At 32.9% G+C, this 18,402-nt stretch overlaps 1 protein-coding gene across 1 annotated transcript; it reads right to left on the minus strand.

The window, feature by feature from the left end:
* Positions 1-1,724: 1,724 nt before the first annotated feature.
* LOC127121848 (uncharacterized) lies at positions 1,725-14,036 on the minus strand. Its single transcript, XM_051052281.1, has 7 exons — positions 13,855-14,036; positions 13,203-13,324; positions 12,902-13,020; positions 8,079-8,413; positions 7,380-7,520; positions 2,134-2,257; positions 1,725-1,730 (listed from the first exon to the last, which is right to left on the minus strand). Exons 1-7 carry the CDS (start codon positions 14,034-14,036, stop codon positions 1,725-1,727), a joined length of 1,029 nt encoding a protein of 342 aa, XP_050908238.1.
* Between the last annotated feature and the right edge of the window lie 4,366 nt (positions 14,037-18,402).

Here is an 18,402-nt window from a genome sequence, read left to right on the forward strand (position 1 = left end):
CCATATCTACCATCTTACTATATCCACCTCTTAAGAGTACAAGGTCGACCCAAGAAAAGAAGAATATGACACATCATGGTAAATGTATAGTTGATGTAAACACTGTCACCTCCATGGACCTGTATATGGGAAATTTTATTGAAGGTGGCGACATTAGTTCTTCGAGGGGGGGGGGGGATTCATTCTTTGGATAAGAGATTCGACGGGACGACATTCACATATGCTCAGCTCAATGCCATCGGTGACGTGGAGAAGGTAAAGTCATTAGACTCTTAGAAAATATTCTAGCTTCCCAGCACTTATCTAATGAAGAGCGTCGTTTTAGTTCAAGCCTTATTCGAAGAATCTAATGCCTCATCTAAAAGGGAGGGTAACTTGAATACTGAAATAAAAAAGGTGCAAAAGGGATATGAGCTCCGTCTAACCATGTTGACTTCTAACAATGAGAGGGGAGTTACTCTCGAGAGGGAGTTAGTGATGGCCAAAACTGCTTCTGAAAAGGCTGAGGAGAAGAACAATAAACTACTTGAGGAAAAGAAAGCCCTCGAGATGAAATTTCAGAACTAGGGTAACAAACTTGTTGGGGTAGAGGCTTAACTAAGTAGTCTCAATGTATACCATGAAGAGACCTATATGGATGACCTCCTTTCTAGGGACCAAGGGTTTGAGAAGGTGGAAGAGCAAGTATGTTGCTTGCACTTTGAGCTCGATCTTGACGAGTTAGATTACCTTAAGGTATTGGTTTGATCTTTTTGGGGACTAGAGCCCCTCTGATCTCCACTGCAAATGGTTGGGTATTTGTGGGCTTTTCTTCGACCACATGTGACTTTGTGTGTTGCTGTTGTTCTAAGTCATATACACTCTACTATAACGCATTGTTATTGAGACAAAATTCCTTCATATCAACCAACATCTCTACTACGATGGCTCGGTCTCTATTATTGTTGTTGCTATTGGTGGAAACCCTCACCATCATGAAATTGATTCAGAATGCTGTTGGAATAGGTATGCGTGGCCCATGTCTATTTTACAAGACCCCACTGTGGGCGTCAAATGTACTCGTAAAAGTACACCAATAATAACTAGTGAGGCTAGTAAAGTCACAATAGAATTCTCTCTTGTGAATTAAGTATATTTTTTCTCCTTGCGCTCTTCTCCTTATATAGCAATTATGACCCATCCTAGACGTAAAGTCCATTAGAGATAATTTAATGTGATTGAACCTGATTCGTACGACCTCTTAATGGTGATTGACAATCATGCTTGATTGCCCAAATCCTAGGCTATAATATTCTTAATCAATCATAAATTTATTCTCCATCATATCTCAATCAAATATTGTCCAGTGTTAGCCTTTGACCTACATGACCAGCTTTTTAAAATTAATCTTATTCATTATTAATATATTTTAATTTAACTCATTCCTACAAAATTAAAATCCTATAAAACCAACTTGTAAAGTAATCTATATAAATCTTTATTATGTCACATCTTTAACTAATATGAGACTCGAGTTTTTCTCAACACACTCTCTCTCATCTAACACTATTGAGTTTGATGCATGAATATAAAGAATGGATAATCCAAATTGTCGATCTAAGAATCTTATTTTTTCTAATAAATCTTCTCATACCCAACAATATTGAGTTTGAGGAGCATATAAATAGTGGATGTCACTTCTCAATAAACTCTGATATTATATTAAAATTAGTGATTGAACTAATTTATTTCTACAAAATCATGAAGAGTTTAAGTGTATATAAACTTTACTAGACTTTATCCTTAACAACGGAAATCATATTGTGCAAAATGAAATATAATATATAGAAAAATACATGCATAGACTTCATTAAAAGTATAGTTAGAAAACAATAATAATAAACTAAACATTAAAAAGTGGCATTTCATAATCAAATAAAGTGCATATGCAATGTAAATAATTGCAAATTAAGCTCATTTTCAACAAATGCTGCTACTAGCGGTTGGTGGTGGATCTCGAGTGAATCAATTTATTTTTTATTTATAGAACAAAGATAGAATATTTTACCACCACCATTCCCAAAAGACTAACCATTTTTTCTTTAAAAAGTTTATTCTCATTCTCATGAGAAAAAAGTCCTTAAGATATTATACCTTAGGTGGGGCAGGAATTCCCATATGCGGCATGTTGTAGTAGCTAATGGCAACAAATTTCAAAGACGAACAAAAGTTGCCCATAAATATGCTATGACATTCTCCATGCTGCCAATTTGATAACCTAAAAGGGCATATACTTAATATTATATTATATTACTATAATAATATATAAAAGAATTATTCTTTAAATATAATTCATATACATTTGCATATTCTCCTTAATATAACTCAATTGTGATTACACAAATAGAAACAATATTTCATTTAGAAACGCTTTTCTTTTTCTGTCGATGGTGTTATGTTTGTTCGTGTTAATATATTTTTTTTGTTTATAAAGAAAATTAAAAAAATAAATTTTGATTATTAAACTATTAAAAGAATAAATAGTTATATAAATAGTTGTTGTCTTGGAGCATCAATTCGAATATGCAATTTTCAATTTCTTCTCCAACAAATGTTGAAAATAAGTATTAAGTTGTTTTTGTGTGGCTAAAAAGCAATACTACTATAAAAGAAAGAATATGAAAAAATCACAAGTCCTTTAGATAACGCCTTTTGCCCTTTCTATCTATGGCGGGAACGGAAAAGTAGAATGCATGTGACTAAAGGTGCAAACGGATTTTAATTATTTACGTTGCATTATATTATAGTAACTGCCAACTCAGTGTATGCTTTTATATTGATTTAAATTGAATTGAATTAAAAATTATTTAACTCACTCATCGAAAAGATTATTGATTTAGGGTGATGTTAACTCTTGCCTTAAGAACTAAAAAAATAATGCTGAGTTGGAAATTGTGTATTGATTTTAATAAAAATATAAAATTAATTTTTATTTTTATTTTTTTAATATAAATTTTTTATAAGTGAATTTCTTATCTTGTGTCTCTAGGACACATGTTAGCATTACCCATTGATTTATCTCATGTTGGTAACTCTCTTAAAGACTTGGGTAAGAAATTTTAGGAAAAATTTAGAGAAACATCAAAAGTAAATTTTTTTATAATTGTATTTTTAAAATTTAGAAAATCTTTAGAGGTATTTAAAAAATTAAAAAGTATTTCTAAAAATACTTTGGGTTTGTGTGGTTTATATACAGAGAGTTATAAATATCGATAAACACTTAAGAAAATTGGATTTGTTCTTGGAAACTGAGTGACTATTTTCTTATACTCTATTCGTTCCTTTTCAATTGTCTCTTTTTGACTTTTTGCGCATACCATGAAAACTAATAATTTTTATTACTTTTTAAGTAATGACTATTTTTTTTATCTATAATACCCTTAATGATTTATTAATTTATTTGATTTTTTTTCTCTCTCTCTCTTCAATAAATAATTATGAGTAATTTTAACAAAACGACAATCAATGTTGCCTTGAAATTTGAAAACGACAACTAAAAGAAACAAATTTTTTACTAAAAAATAGGAACGGAGGGGGAGTAACTCTTTTGTAATCTCTTGCAATAATTTTTCGGAAGTATAATGAGTTGAAGAAATCCTCTCTCCCCCAGAGTAGTTCAATTTATCGAATTGAGGAAACAAATTTCTTCGTGTTCTTATCTTTTATCTCACTTTTTCTTATTATGTATTTGCCTTCACTCTTGGCAAATTAGTGCATTGTTTGAGGCCATTTATTTGGGTGACCATTGTTCCTTGTCCCAGACATATTAACTATTGCCAATTTTAATATTAAGGTTGAATTTCAATGAGAGGTTGTTGCGTTTGAACATATAAATAAATTCACTATTGTTGTTAGAGTTTTCATAACAAGTGACGTCCACCGTGGGACAAAGAATTTTTATTTACAAGTGAGCACCATGAGTTCTAAAGGGAAGTTCAAGAAGCTTTCTAGAGATAATAAATTTAGATTGTGAAAAGTGACGATGCAAGCAATATTTACTCAAGAAAAGTGAGTTGAAGCATTGAAGAGTGAGACATCGACACCTGCGCACCTAATACAATCATAGAAGACCCAGATGATGGATAAGGCTAGAAGAGTCATTATCTTATATTTCGGGAATAAAGTTTTAAGGGAAACGACCAAAGATAAGAGTATGACTTCGATGTGAGTGATGACCGTTAGTCACACTATGTTTTTAGTATTCAATTTTTCCATTTTTAAGTACTTTTACTTTTAATACATTTTCATTTTGTAGATTTTTAATAAAGAATTTGATGATTCATGGAAGAGACAAAACCAAGTCAAAATTATCCCAACTAAACACATTTCATAGTATTTTACTGTGGAAGTTAAAATGACGAAGTAAGGAGATGATTAGCACACGAAGAGCAAAAGAAAATTAAATAAAAATAACAAGAAACAAACAATAGTATCGCACCTTCAAGCATAACAGTGCTATCAAATTCAAAAAATGCCAAAACGACATGATCCAAACATTATTCTAGAATAGCAAATCAAAATAAATGTCTAATCATGGTGCGATTAAGTGAAGGCGTGACACGATCTTGTTATTTTAGAATTGTATCTATAGATAGAAAAACATGTTTATTCATTAGGGTTTTGATTTTAGAGAGTCTAAGTCATATTTGTGTACCAAGGAAATGGGAAAACGAAAGCTACCATTATGAGATCATTTATAATTGCTATACGTCTTCACTTTTGCCTATTTATTGTTAAAACAATGACTTTCTTAAGGATGAGTGACTACGTCTCTTAGATTAGGTTTCCTTTACATGATTCTATCCTAAACATGTGATCTATGTTATTTTTCTTGATTGTTTATGTAATGAATCTCTATTTTATAAATATATAATTTTATTTGAGTTTAATGTTTTCCCCCGTCTACGGATTTAGGAGAATTGATTTAGATGGAAACTAAGACCTAACACGAAGATTTGCATATTCAATTGATAAAATAATGAGATTGTAATGATCACATGTATAACACCCAAAACCCTAACTCTTAATTATGAAAGAGAAAATTACATTTAGAATGTTACTCACACAAAATATACATACTTTATTCAAATAAAGTCAACATACTCGCAGCGGAATTCAAGTTATGGCATAACTTCAAATATTTATTCAAAGGAAATACTCAAGGAAAATAAAATTCAACATCAACTCAAAGAAAATACGTCCAGTTTACCGATGTTACAGAATCATAGCGATGTCCATCTAATAGCGTAAATAAATAAATAAGAAAGAAAGTTGCAAGGTCATCTTCCAACTCACAAGCAATTACTCCTGTTGAGTATCTATACAACAATTCACAAAGCCACACAAAACAAACAAGAAAGAGGTGAGAATACACCTTACAAATATTAGCGGTGACAATAGACAACATGGTAGTAATAATTATTACACAAATCATTTTCACACAACAACAACAACTAAGCAATTCATAATACAATTGACAATACAACAACTTCTCCTCAAGTATGCATGTGGTACCATATTTTTGGGATCAAAATCATATTAATGATTGTCCTTGTCTCTGGTTCCTCTTTGAACTGTTTCCCTCTCTGGACATGAGACCATAATGGTTCCTCTCTGAACCTGACCTCACTAGACCGAAGTCCTACCTAACTCGAATATACATGTATGCCTAATTATAACATCAGAAGTTCAAACAATCATACAATCATCAACATCTAATCTCAATTTTTTTACTCAAAAATAGGTTCCCCTCTTGAACCATAATTTGCTAATAACATACCTCAATGTAATTCTACCGTATTACTCAACTCCAAAATTATGATTAATTTTGTATAATCATATTATAACTCAAAATTTCACAATTTACAAATAACAAACCTCCCTATAATTCCACTGAATTAATAAACTCGAAACATAATATATTTATATATTTTCTCAAAATAATCAACCATAGAGTAAAATTGTGTTGTTACTCAATAATTTACCTCAACAAAGACAATAAACTCAAAAACATCTCAAAATGGTATATTTTATATTATATACTCTCAACTCCAAAATGATTTAAAGAATTCCACAAAGTTCACAAGAAAACTCTAAACAACTCGCCAAGAAAAGTTGACAACTCTAGGGCAACTCTTGAGTACTCAATGTCAGAAATTCCAAATTTTAAATTTTTTCAAAATATATAAATATTAAAATTGGAAACTAAGCATACCTAAATAACAAGATTGCAGCATAACAGACAGAGCAATATAATTTTCAAATTTTACAGAAACTCCAAAAGTTCAGAAATCATAACAACAATATCATAGTAATCATACAACTCATAATTTATCAAAAAATCCCAAAAAGGGCATCACAACAATCACAAATTCATACGTAATTCCATTGTAGTAACAAAATTATATAGTAAAACATCAATCAGTGATCTTAGGGGTTTTGGCCAAACCCCCGGGTCACCAATAAGGATAAATGTCGTATAATATGAAATACATATATAGGAGGGTAATGACCCCTCACCATCCTGACTGCTTAAGATTACCCATAAGTAAAACAAATTTTCCTTACCTCGAAATCTGAAGCTTGATAAATTTCTTCATGTTCCTCATGGTCGCTCCCAAAGCTCTGTTCCAAAATCCCAATTCAACGATCGACCGCTTTCCCAAATTCTGATTTTTTTTCTTCGTACCCTCTAGTTAGTTTAAATATAACCCTAAAATTTCAATTGATCTCTACACCTTGTCACTCACACCCCTTTTAAGAAATTAACTCTAAATGCTTCTCAACGGTAATATTACTAATAATCCCAATAATTGATAAAATAATTCCAATAATTATTTTAGTTTATAAATTATTATTTTCTAAATAATGTAACATTTTTTATTTGATTTAAATAAAAATTGCACTTACATAAATATTTAATGAAAATCCATAACATTATGAATTATTTCTAATAATTCTATTTATTCAAACTATTACTAAATATTTAAAATTATCTAATTATCTCTAATAATTTAAGTAAATTATGTTTTGTTTCTCCACTCTCAAACTCTATATTATTAGTAATTATTAAATTAATAATATACTCATAAATCACACAAAACACAAAAATAACTTAAATAATTCAGAATAAATTTAAATAAATCTAGAAACAACATAAAAATACTCAAATAATTAAATAAGATTAATAATTTAAAGCTGGGATGTTACAACTCTCCACCACTTAGAAAAAATTTCGCCCTCGAAAATTACATGGCGAGAACATATCCGGATAAGATTCCTTCATCCAGCTTTCCAGCTCCCACGTCATGTTCCCTCCAACAAGTCCTCCCCAAACAAACTTCACTAGAGCAATCTCTTTACCTTTGAGCTGCTTCGCTTCACGATCCTCTATTCTCATAGGTGATGCCTCGACAGTTATGTTATCCCTCACATGCATATTATCAATTTGGATTATATGAGATGGATCGGGAATATACTTCCTAAGTTGGGATACATGAAAAAACATAATGGAGATTCAAAAGAGATGGTAGAAAGGCCACTATGTGGACAACATATCCAACTCGCTGGGTAATCTTATACAGACCAATGAACCGGGGAGTAAGCTTCTTAGACTTTAGCGCACGTCCAACACCAGTCACACAAGTGACTCTCAGAAATACACCATCACCTTCTCGGAACTCAAGAGCCTTCTACCGCTTATCATGGTAACTCTATTGCCAACTATGCGATGCCTTCATCTTCTCTTGGATCATCTTCACCTTCTCAATAGTTTGATGAGCAATCTCTGGTATAAGTACAACACTCTCTCCAGACTCATACCAACAGAAAGGAGTCATACACCTCATACCATACAAAGCCTCATATGGTGCCATTCCAATACTATAATGGTACCTATTATTGTACGTAAATTTGACCAATGGCAGATAATTGTCTCAAACACCTCCTTTCTCCAAGACATAAGCCCTTAATAAGTCCTCCAGAACTGGATAATCCTCTCAACCTGACCATTTGTCTGCGGATGATAGGCATAAATCAACCTCAGTCTAGTACCCAAAGCCTCCTGCAAACTCTTCGAAAACTTAGACGTGAATCTTGGGTCTGTGTAAAAAATAATACTCGACATAATACCATGTATCTTCACAATCACACTAATATGGATCTCAGTCAGCTTCTGCAATGAAAGCCTGATCTTAATTAGGTTAAAATATGCCGATTTAGTCAATCTATCCACAATCACCCAAATCGCATCACTCTCTCTAGGAGTATTCGACAAACCAGTCACAAAATCCATCAAGATATTGTCCCACTTCCATTCAAGAATATCCAATGGTTGCATCATTCCATATGACTTCTGGTGCTCAATCTTCAACTTCTGGAAATTCAAATATGCATAAACAAACTGCACAATATCTCTCTTCATCCCTGGCCACCAAAACATCTTCTTGATATTTTAGTACATTTTAGTAGCCCCAAGATGAATACTCAAACGGCTTCTGTGACTTTCCTCAAAAATCATCTTCTTAACTTCCGACACATCACATACACAAACTAGGGATAAAAAGCTCTGGGTAGTGGTTAGTGAGTTATTTCGTGAAGGACCAGCTATAACGATTTTGTTAATTCTCCGTCGCGTTATAATGATAAGACCATTCATACAAGGCATCAAACATCAATAATAGAGGAATATGGGATTCTAGAACACAACCTGACCGCTTTCGTGATATTGGTTACTCATTTATTTTCTTTTCACACTGAAACTCGAAACCCCAATTTTACTATTTTTCTATACATCGCACATATTTTGTCTTGCTTGAAGGCAGTCCTCATGGATTCAATTTTTTATTACTTCAACATTATCGGTACACTTGCCGAGAAGTCATCAAGTTTTTGGCACCGTTGTCGGGGACTGTTGATTTTTTAACAAGGCGACGTTTATGCATTTTTTTAGTCTTTTAATTTTAATTTTATTTTATTCTTTATCACAGTGCTACTGAGATATTTTCTATTTATGTATGTGCAGTTCAGGATCAACATTAATATCATTGGATCCAAAAATTGAAAGAACCGCAAGTGCTCTTAGAAAAACAGTTAGCGAAGCAACTCTGGAAGGAGAATTCCAGAAGAATAACAAATATCAAGTTCTTATGACTCTGAAGAAGAAATCATAATGGAAGTTGCACAATTCCTAACTATGGGGGATTACTTTAAACAAATCCATGAAGGACTAGTTTCAAGAGGGTTTGTACCGGTAGACCCTGCTAACTTTGATATTAAAAATTATGTACATTCAGGTTGAATAGAAAACCCGTTCAAAGTGAATGCGATTAGAGACCCATGGGCGCATCTTACACGCTTCTATGAAACAACTTCAATGTGCAAACCCATTGATGTCACTGAAGACTAGGTTAAATTGACGTTTTTTGGGTTCTCACTGATTGGAAGGGCGAAAGATTAGTTACTTTGCCTTCCGAATGGAATGATAAGGACTTGGAAGGAATTGAAGGATAAATTCTTGGAAAGATTTTTCATTACTACTCAGTTAACCAAGCACCGAGCAGAAATTGTGAATTTTGAGCAATAAGAAACTGAGTCACTTTATGACTCTTGGGAAAGATTCAAACTTTTGTTATGCCGATGCCCGAGTCACAACATAAATAATATGGAGCAAATGCAAAACTTCATAAAAGGTCTTAAGAGTCAAACTCACATGTTATTAGATGCTTCTACGAGAGATATTATCCTTTAAATGACTGAACCACAAGTAAAAGACATTATCGAGAAGATGCGTATGAATGAGTATTGTTCCAAGAGTGAAAGGTCGGCCAAGATTGAAACTATGGGCATGCCTAATGGTATGTTACCTGCTAATACCCATACTTCTCTTTTAGCTCAGATTTAATTTTTAAATAAAATTCTAGCTGAAAGCAACTTAGTTAAAGCTAATGTGAGCTAGGTACAAACACTTAGGTGAGATTTCTGTGGAGGAGAATATGCGAATGGAAGTTGTTTGTTGGAAGGGATAAGTGAGGAGGTCTAATTTGATAATTTTCAAAAGAACAACCCATATTCAAACATATACAATTTGGGTTGGAAAGATCACCCAAATTTCCTTTTGAATAATAATTCAAATGCTAACCAAGGGATGCAACAAAACCAACAAGCTCTGTTTCAAAGGAAGTCATCACAGTTGGAAGAGACTTTGAAGAATTTCATTAAGGTCACTCAAAGTAGTTTTGATCAGGTAAATAAGAATCATGAAATTATGAGTAGAAACCATGATGCATCAATCAAGAATTCAGAGACACAAATTGGGACGTCAAGCTAATGACGGAGAAGAAGGAGCTGAATGAGAGGCAACCCATCATTTTTAATTTTCTATAATTTACTTTAGTTTTATTCAAGACCATCCATAAGAGGAAGTAACTACTACCCTTCAGTGAAGATCTATGTTGTTTTCAATAAACAATTTTGTAGTTGTTTTGTTTTTTCTTTTTCAAATTTGCAAGTTTAGCACTTTAGCATTGAACATATGATCCAAAAGAAACTTGATTATCACAATAGCAACTAGCAACTTAAAGGATAATAATGAGAAAAGAATAAATAGACTTGTACTTAACCTACAAATACCTCATCTAGTAAGGTTTAAGCCAAATATTTCCATTGTTCACTTTTCTTTCTCTATGAGTGTATCCATGTGTTATTATTTTATCTTGTTTGATCTATTTCTGATTGAGTTATCTGGTTTGAACGATACAAACTGAGGCATTTTTTTGCTTATAATTTTGAGCCTTTATAAACCACCCTGTAGTATTAGGTATATCCATTGCTAACCACTTTGAGCCTTAGCCTCTATTTTGGCGACATAGCTAAATTCTTAGCCATATGACTTGAAAGATCTTTTCTTTTCATCATCTCTTTGAAGTTAGATAGAAGTATAGTTCCTAAAGTATATGAAAATGATTAAGTTTGAGGTTGCTCTTGGAACTGAGCAAAGTCTTAAGTTTGGGGTTGGGGTACTAGAGAAGATGGTCCAAAATTTTAAATTTTTTGGTGAGAAGAGAAGTGAAAAAGACACTTAAAAAATGAGAAAATAAAAGAATGATATTATAAGAAGGACTAAAACTCTCCAGTACTGTCACAAAAAGAACAAAGAGGTATGATGATAGAAGGAGAACTAGACACCCAACTCAAAAGGTTTAAACCTACTTTCCTCAAAATATCTCACCCAAACATAAGCCAAGTTACAACCTGTAAAGACCTCCAATGTGTGTGTGTGTGTTGTGATTTCTACAATGAACTATATTGGAACATGATCAAACTAAGTATAATTGATTTTGCATGTTGATTGAGATATAACTTTATCCATTGAGTGAGTTATAGTGAGTTGAGAGACAAGTTGAATATTCGTCAATGTTGAGGATGTTTTTTGAATTCGTTGGATAGAAGTTGGGAGCTAGAACAATGGTCAGGTAAAAAAATATTTAATTTGGTGATGTTTGATTATTATTGTGCGACTTGTTGTCTATTGAAATATGCATTTGCAGGCGAGTTACTTAAGGACAAGCAACGATTCAAGTTTGGGGTTGACAGTCTGTCATTGGATATAATCAGTCGAAGAACCAGAGCAAAACAAGTGAAAATTGAGCTAAAATGAAGAAGAATGACCAAAGAATGAGGAAAAAATAACTAAGCGTGAGAATTGCGGATTTAGTGAAAATTTGAGTGAAAAAAGGAGCAAAAGCGTGCAACCACTGGAATAATCATGCGCACCATCACACATGCGATAAAGTCATTAAAGTTGTATTGCACGCGCGATGCAAGGTATCACGCACACGATAGGTACTTTTTTTGGGTTTTTCTGACACGTTCTGGTCCATTATGACACCTTTAAAAGGGGAATTTATACACTCTCACAAGGGTTGCAAAATTGGGAGATCAAGGCACGATTTTGAGAGCACATGTGGTGATTTTTAGAGCATTTGAAGCCATTAGAGGCTATTACTTCAAGGGATTTCATATGTTATTTTCATCTATCAATTGTGGTATTGTTAATTGCATTATAAGTAGCTAAGCTCCTCTAGGTTAGGTTGTGTTATGATGAACCTATTTCTATATTGTTGAATTCTATGTTGATTTGACCATTGTATAAAACTTTTGATCTATAATGCCATTCAATTACTTCTTGTTCTTAATGCTTTTTATGTGAGATACTCTTTTAATCTGATTTTGGACACATAGGGAATACTGACCATTAGTCTATGTGTTGGATCTAGGGCAATTGTTGTATTTACATTGGTTAAATAGGAATTGGAGACCCCGAGTAGTGGCATAGAGAATAAACTTTCTATACATCGCCTAACCCTACTTACGCCGGAGGACTAGGGATAGAAAGCTTTGAGTAGTGATTAGTGAGTTATTTCGTGAGGGATTGACTATAACAATTTTGTTAATTCGCCGTAGGGTTATAGTGATAAGACCATTCATACAAGGCATCAAACATAAATAATATAGGAATAGGGGATTCTAGAACACAACCTGACCGTTTTTGTGATATTGTTTACTCGTTTATTTTCTTTTCACACTAAAACCCGAAACCCGCCTTTTACTAGTTTTATATACATTGCACACATTTTGTCTTGCTTGAAGGCAGCCCTCGTGGATTCGATCTTTTTATTACTTCGACATTATCGATACACTTGCCGAGAAGTCATCAGTAATTCAAACCTAAATCGTATTCCTTAAAAAGTTCTAACCATCTCATATGCCTCATATTGAGCTCATTCTTATTAAATATTTATTTCAAACTCTTGTGATTGTTGAACACCTCAAACCTCGAACCATACAAATATTGCCTCCATACCTTCAGCACAAACACCACTGGTGCCAACTCTAAATAATGGGTAAGATAATTCCTCTCATAAATCTTCACCTGTCGCGAAACATAAGCTGCCACTTTTCCATATTGCATAAGCACCCTACCTAATACCATATTGGACACATCACAACAAACCACAAAAGATTCCTATGCATTAGGTAAAATTAGGACTTGCATCGTCGTCAATTTCTTTAGCTCTTGAAAACTTTCTTCTCACTAGGAATCCTACACAAAAGCTTGGCCCTTTCAAGTCAACTGAGTCAAAAGCAAAGCTATATTTGAAAACCTTCAATAAATCTCTTGTAGTAACCAGACAATCCCAGAAAACTTCTGATCTTTGTATCTGACTTAGGAGCCTTCCATTGTAGCACCGCGTCTACCTTGGATGAATCCACTGCTATTCCACCACTAGAAATCACATGACCAAGAAAACTTACTTCATGAAACCAGAACTCATATTTAGATAACTTGGCATGCAATTTCTTTTCTTTCAAAACATCAAACACAACTCAAAGATGTTTGATATGATCTTTTTTCGATTTTGAATACACCAAAGTATCATCAACAAACACTACAACAAACTAATCCAAGTAGGGATGGAAGATCTTATTCATATACTCCATAAACCCACTAGGGAACTATAGACAATGAACGACATCACTGAGTACTCATAGGGATCATATTCTGTCCTAAACTTGGTCTTTGGGATATCTTCATCTTCCACACGAAGCTGATGATATCCTGATCTCAAGTCGATCTTACTAAACACACATGCCCCAACCAACTACCATAAGGCCATTAATACTAGGAAGAGGATACTTATTCTTAATTGTAATCTTATCCAGCTATCAATAGTATCACGTAGCCTCATACTACTATCTTTCTTCTTTACTAACAACACTAGAGCTCCCCACAATGATACATTTGGTCAGACACACTTCTTTTCAAGCATATCTTCTAACTGACTCTTTAGTTCACCCAATTCTGACACAAACATTATGTATGGATCCATAGACACAGGTCTAGTACCAGGTACTAAATCTATGGTAAAATCAACTTCATGTTCTAGAGGTAAGTCACAAATATCTTCATGGAAAACATCAGGAAATTCACACACCATCGACATATCACTAGCCACCACACCGTTCTCCACTCTCAGAGAAGAGAACACCACAAGTATCTAATCATTTTCCCTCAAAGGCATCTCAACTTGACCTGCAGACATAAAGCTAGAATCCTTACTCTCTTTGGGTGCGAAAAACAACATAACCTCATCCGAAAACCTACACTCTTGCAATCAGCGACATGCTAAACCAACCCTCCACACCTGAAAGATCTCAAAGAAGCAGAAGCTTCTCCCCCACTCGTTTCAATCTCACCTTTGCTGGCAAGCAGTTAGAAAAACAAACGAGCAACGAAAATGTTTCACACATATGTCACATACTAGGAAACAAATAAAATCATAAAACCTAGCCAGACCGACCGACTTGGTCTGATACCACTATGTAACAACCTAAACCCCAACTCTTAATTATAAACGAGAAAATAACATTTTAGGATGTTAATCAAATAAAACATACATACTTTATTCAGATAAAGTCAACATACTCGCAACAGAATTCAAATTATGGCATAACTTCAAATATTTATTGAAAGGAAATACTCAAGGAAAATAAAATCCAACATCAATTCAAAGCAAATATGTTCAGTTCTATGATTTTACAGAATCAGAGCAATGTGCATCGAATAGTGTAAATAAACAAATAAGAAATAAATCTACAAGGCCATCTTCCAACTCACAAGCAATTGCTCATGTTGAATATCTGTACAACATTTCAAAAAGCCACACAAAACAAACAAGAAAGGGATAAGAATACACCTTACAAATGTTAGTGGTGAAAATAAATATCAGGATAGTAATAGTAATTAGACAAATCATTTTCACACAACAACAACAACCAACTCATTCATAATTCAAATGGCAATGCAACAACGTCTCCTCCAAGTATGCGTGTGGTATCAGGTTTTTGGGATCAGAGGTATGTTATTGATTGTCCCTGTCTCCGGTTCCACTTTGAACTTTGTCCCTTTTCAAACATGAAATTGTCATGGTTCCTCTCTGAACCTGACCTCACTGGACAAAGTCCTACCTAACTATAATATACATGTATACATAATTATGACATCATAAGCTCAAACAATCATACAATCATCAACATCCAATCTCAAAATTTATACTAAAAAATAGGTTCCAATCTTGAGCCATAATTCACCAATAACATGCCTCAATGTAATTCCCCCGAATTACTCAACTCCAAAAATATAATTAATTATATAACCATATTATAACTCAATTTCACAATTTGTCAATAAAAAACTCAAAACATAATATTTATATATTTTCTCAAAATAATAAACCATGGAGTAAAATTGTGTTGTTACTCAATAATTTACCTCAACTCAACGCCAATAAACTAAAAAATATCTCAAAATGATATATTTTATATTATATACTCCCAACTCCAAAATAATTTAATTAATTCCACAGAGTTCACAAGGGAACTCTAAACAACTCGCCAACAAAATTTGACAATTCTATGGGTGACCTTTGAGTACTCACAGTACTCGAAAGTTCCTCACTGACGACATTCACGAGTGGTAACTCTACTGAACTCCTTAGGGGATGGCGGTTTGACTCAAATAATAATAAAATTAACTCTAAAATAATAATTTTATCTCAACTTATCAAAAATGTTACTGACCATAAAATTGCTTGAATTTTGCCAAACTGTCCCTCAAACTCGAAAGATAGCAAAGTATATATATATATATATATATATATATATATATATATATATATATATATATATATATATATATATATATATATATATATATATATATATATATATATATATATATATATATATATATATATATATATATATATATATATATATATATATATATATATATATATATATATATAGGGAATGAAGTCATTTCAGGTAACAAGTTTCAAACATAATTTGAATACCCTATACTCTTTCACATACTGACTTGAGTGTTAAAGTGCTAAACTTGCAGATACACCCCTGCTCCGTCGCATCGGAATCTCTACTCCGCCGCAACTTTTGTATCACACTCTATTTCTGGAATGGAGTCAACTTTGTTTTTGTAAAATATTTTGTTTTGAAAATGAATTGTCAATACCACATAATTCAACCCCTCTTGTGTTTGGAATCTCATGTCCGACATTAGAGAGAATACAACCTTAGAATCCTAGTGCGACTAGGTTTTTTTTTAGATTTCGTTAATAATTGATTGTAACTTTAGTATAATGGTTATATTTATAGAATAACTTCTACAAATCGTAGCTTATGGTACACAACATTTATCTAATTATAGCTAGTGCATCGTACAAATACAACCACAAAATAAAAAAAAGGATCTTATTCATTGTCATACCAAAAAAATTTACCCTACCTTTTTTCTACTTTCAACTATTTCCTTTGATCCTTAATTCATTTGCATACTCATGACATATTCATTCATTTACAATTGTACTTCTTAGATAAGCTTCATAGATTCAAAGGTCGTTGTTCATGGAACAAGTGTTTGACATGTTTCTTTTTATAGTATTCTTGAGAACCAAACCTATGGTATCTTAAAGCTACAACTGATTGGTTTTGATCATTTCTTCTGAGCCGAAAGCTATGTAACCTTAATTTTGGTTTGTGACATTTGTGGATCATGAGGACTACATCATGGCATTGGATCCGATTAAGGATTTATAAGTGTGATTGGATAATCTCTTTGTGGACTTGGTCATTTAGTATGGATTTAAGACAAGGCTTTGCAATTCAGAGTCAAGTCAAAGAAATCAAGATTCCTTCCTTCAAATTCAAGATTCATTCAAGTTCATTAAAGTACAAGTTCAAATGTTCAAACTACGAATTGGAGAGAAAATATTCTTCTAAAAAACACAAGAAATAATCCATTTCAAAAGGCCATTTTCCATTTAAAAAATATCCAATTTAATTACACAAAATAATCCAAATCAATTACACAATTTTGCATCATTTGGCCTACACTTGACTTTTGGTCAACTGTTGACTTTTAGGTCAAAACAGTTGACAAAAATCAACTAACTATCCTAGATCATACTATTTTCATCCCCTCATGTTTGAGCTCCCAAATATTCAATTTTCTTCATGACCAAAATAATTTATCCAAAGTGTTGTTCCTACCATGTGCTAGCCCTGCAAAACCATGCCATATTCAATACACAATGAACCACAAAGGTCAAGACATTGCACATGAACCAATACATCAGCAAAAAGGCTAATTCTCATGTTGGTAACCAGTTACCTAAATTAGTGTAACCGGTTACATCTTCTTCCAACATACAAAAAAGCCAAAGTTTCGTGTTGGTAACTAGTTACAAATATCATGGTAACCGGTTACACCCGCTTTCCATTAGCTTCCAGAGGAAATTTTTTCGTGTTTATAACCGGTTATGCATAATCATGTAACAGGTTACACCTATATTACATCTTCAAAAACACTTAACACAACACCTTTTTTCATGGTGGTAACCGGTTACCCAATATCAGGTAACCAGTTACACCTGAAACAAAAGCAAAAAAATTCATTTTCCAGCATAGCTTTACCATTTTCAAGCCTTCTAAACAGTTCCAATTCCTACACCAGTTCGCATAACACCAATGAAAATTATACAACAACACATAGAAATAAATAACCACTTCATATTCTAAACTAAAGCATTTAAACATCACTAACATTCATCAATAGTTGAACTAGACTAACTCACTTTAATCCTAACCTCACAAACTTATCATAACAGTCCATATTACACTTCCATAATAACTTCAACTAAGAATTTAACAACTCACTAATACTGTTAACTCTTGTAACCAATTTCATCATTAAATCCATTAACACTAACTACTTCCCAAACTTCTAACCATCATTGCCCAGAAAACTAACCGAAACGGTTAGAATAATTCACATATATAAACTCATCACATTCTTCAATCTTCAATAACAATCTAAATAATCATTCATTCTCTGAAAAATTCCACTGCAAATTCAGAATTCACTCTCTAAATTCATCTCTTTCACCTCATACCAAAGCTCCAAAATACCATTGTTGGAGCAAGTTTCACCTTGCAACTTGCTACCAATAGAGCTAAGACCTCTACACTCCATTACTACACCTTGTCGCTGCTACATTCAACACATAATCAATAACAACAACAGTCCAATTTTGATTTCTACACTACATTCAAGGAAGAAGAAAAGGTGATTGGAGCATTTTCAGCAAGAAATCGATTAGTTTACTGGATTAAAGATCCTCTGGTTTTCTTCATTTTCATCATCTTCATCTTCAACAATTTCCAAGACAAACCTCCGTCTTGTAGGCCAGTGAATTCCTATTTGTATGTTTGCTGAACTTTTGATAC

The sequence above is a fragment of the Lathyrus oleraceus genome, chromosome 2, assembly GCF_024323335.1.
Source record: "Lathyrus oleraceus cultivar Zhongwan6 chromosome 2, CAAS_Psat_ZW6_1.0, whole genome shotgun sequence".
In the NCBI taxonomy this organism is placed as follows: Eukaryota; Viridiplantae; Streptophyta; class Magnoliopsida; order Fabales; family Fabaceae; genus Lathyrus; species Lathyrus oleraceus.

Bases quoted from the DNA above. Each gene is read 5' to 3' on its own strand.
- LOC127121848 (XM_051052281.1), bottom strand. From the start codon at position 14,036: ATGGTGTGTGAATTTCCTGATGTTTTCCATGAAGATATTTGTGACTTA. The intron at 13,021-13,202 runs GTTTTCAAATAT...ATATGGTATTAG, and splicing joins CTACAAGAGATTTATTGAAG to GTAGGGTGCTTATGCAATAT. The intron at 2,258-7,379 runs GTTTGTTTGGGG...ATGCCCTTTTAG, and splicing joins AAAGAGATTGCTCTAGTGAA to GTTATCAAATTGGCAGCATG.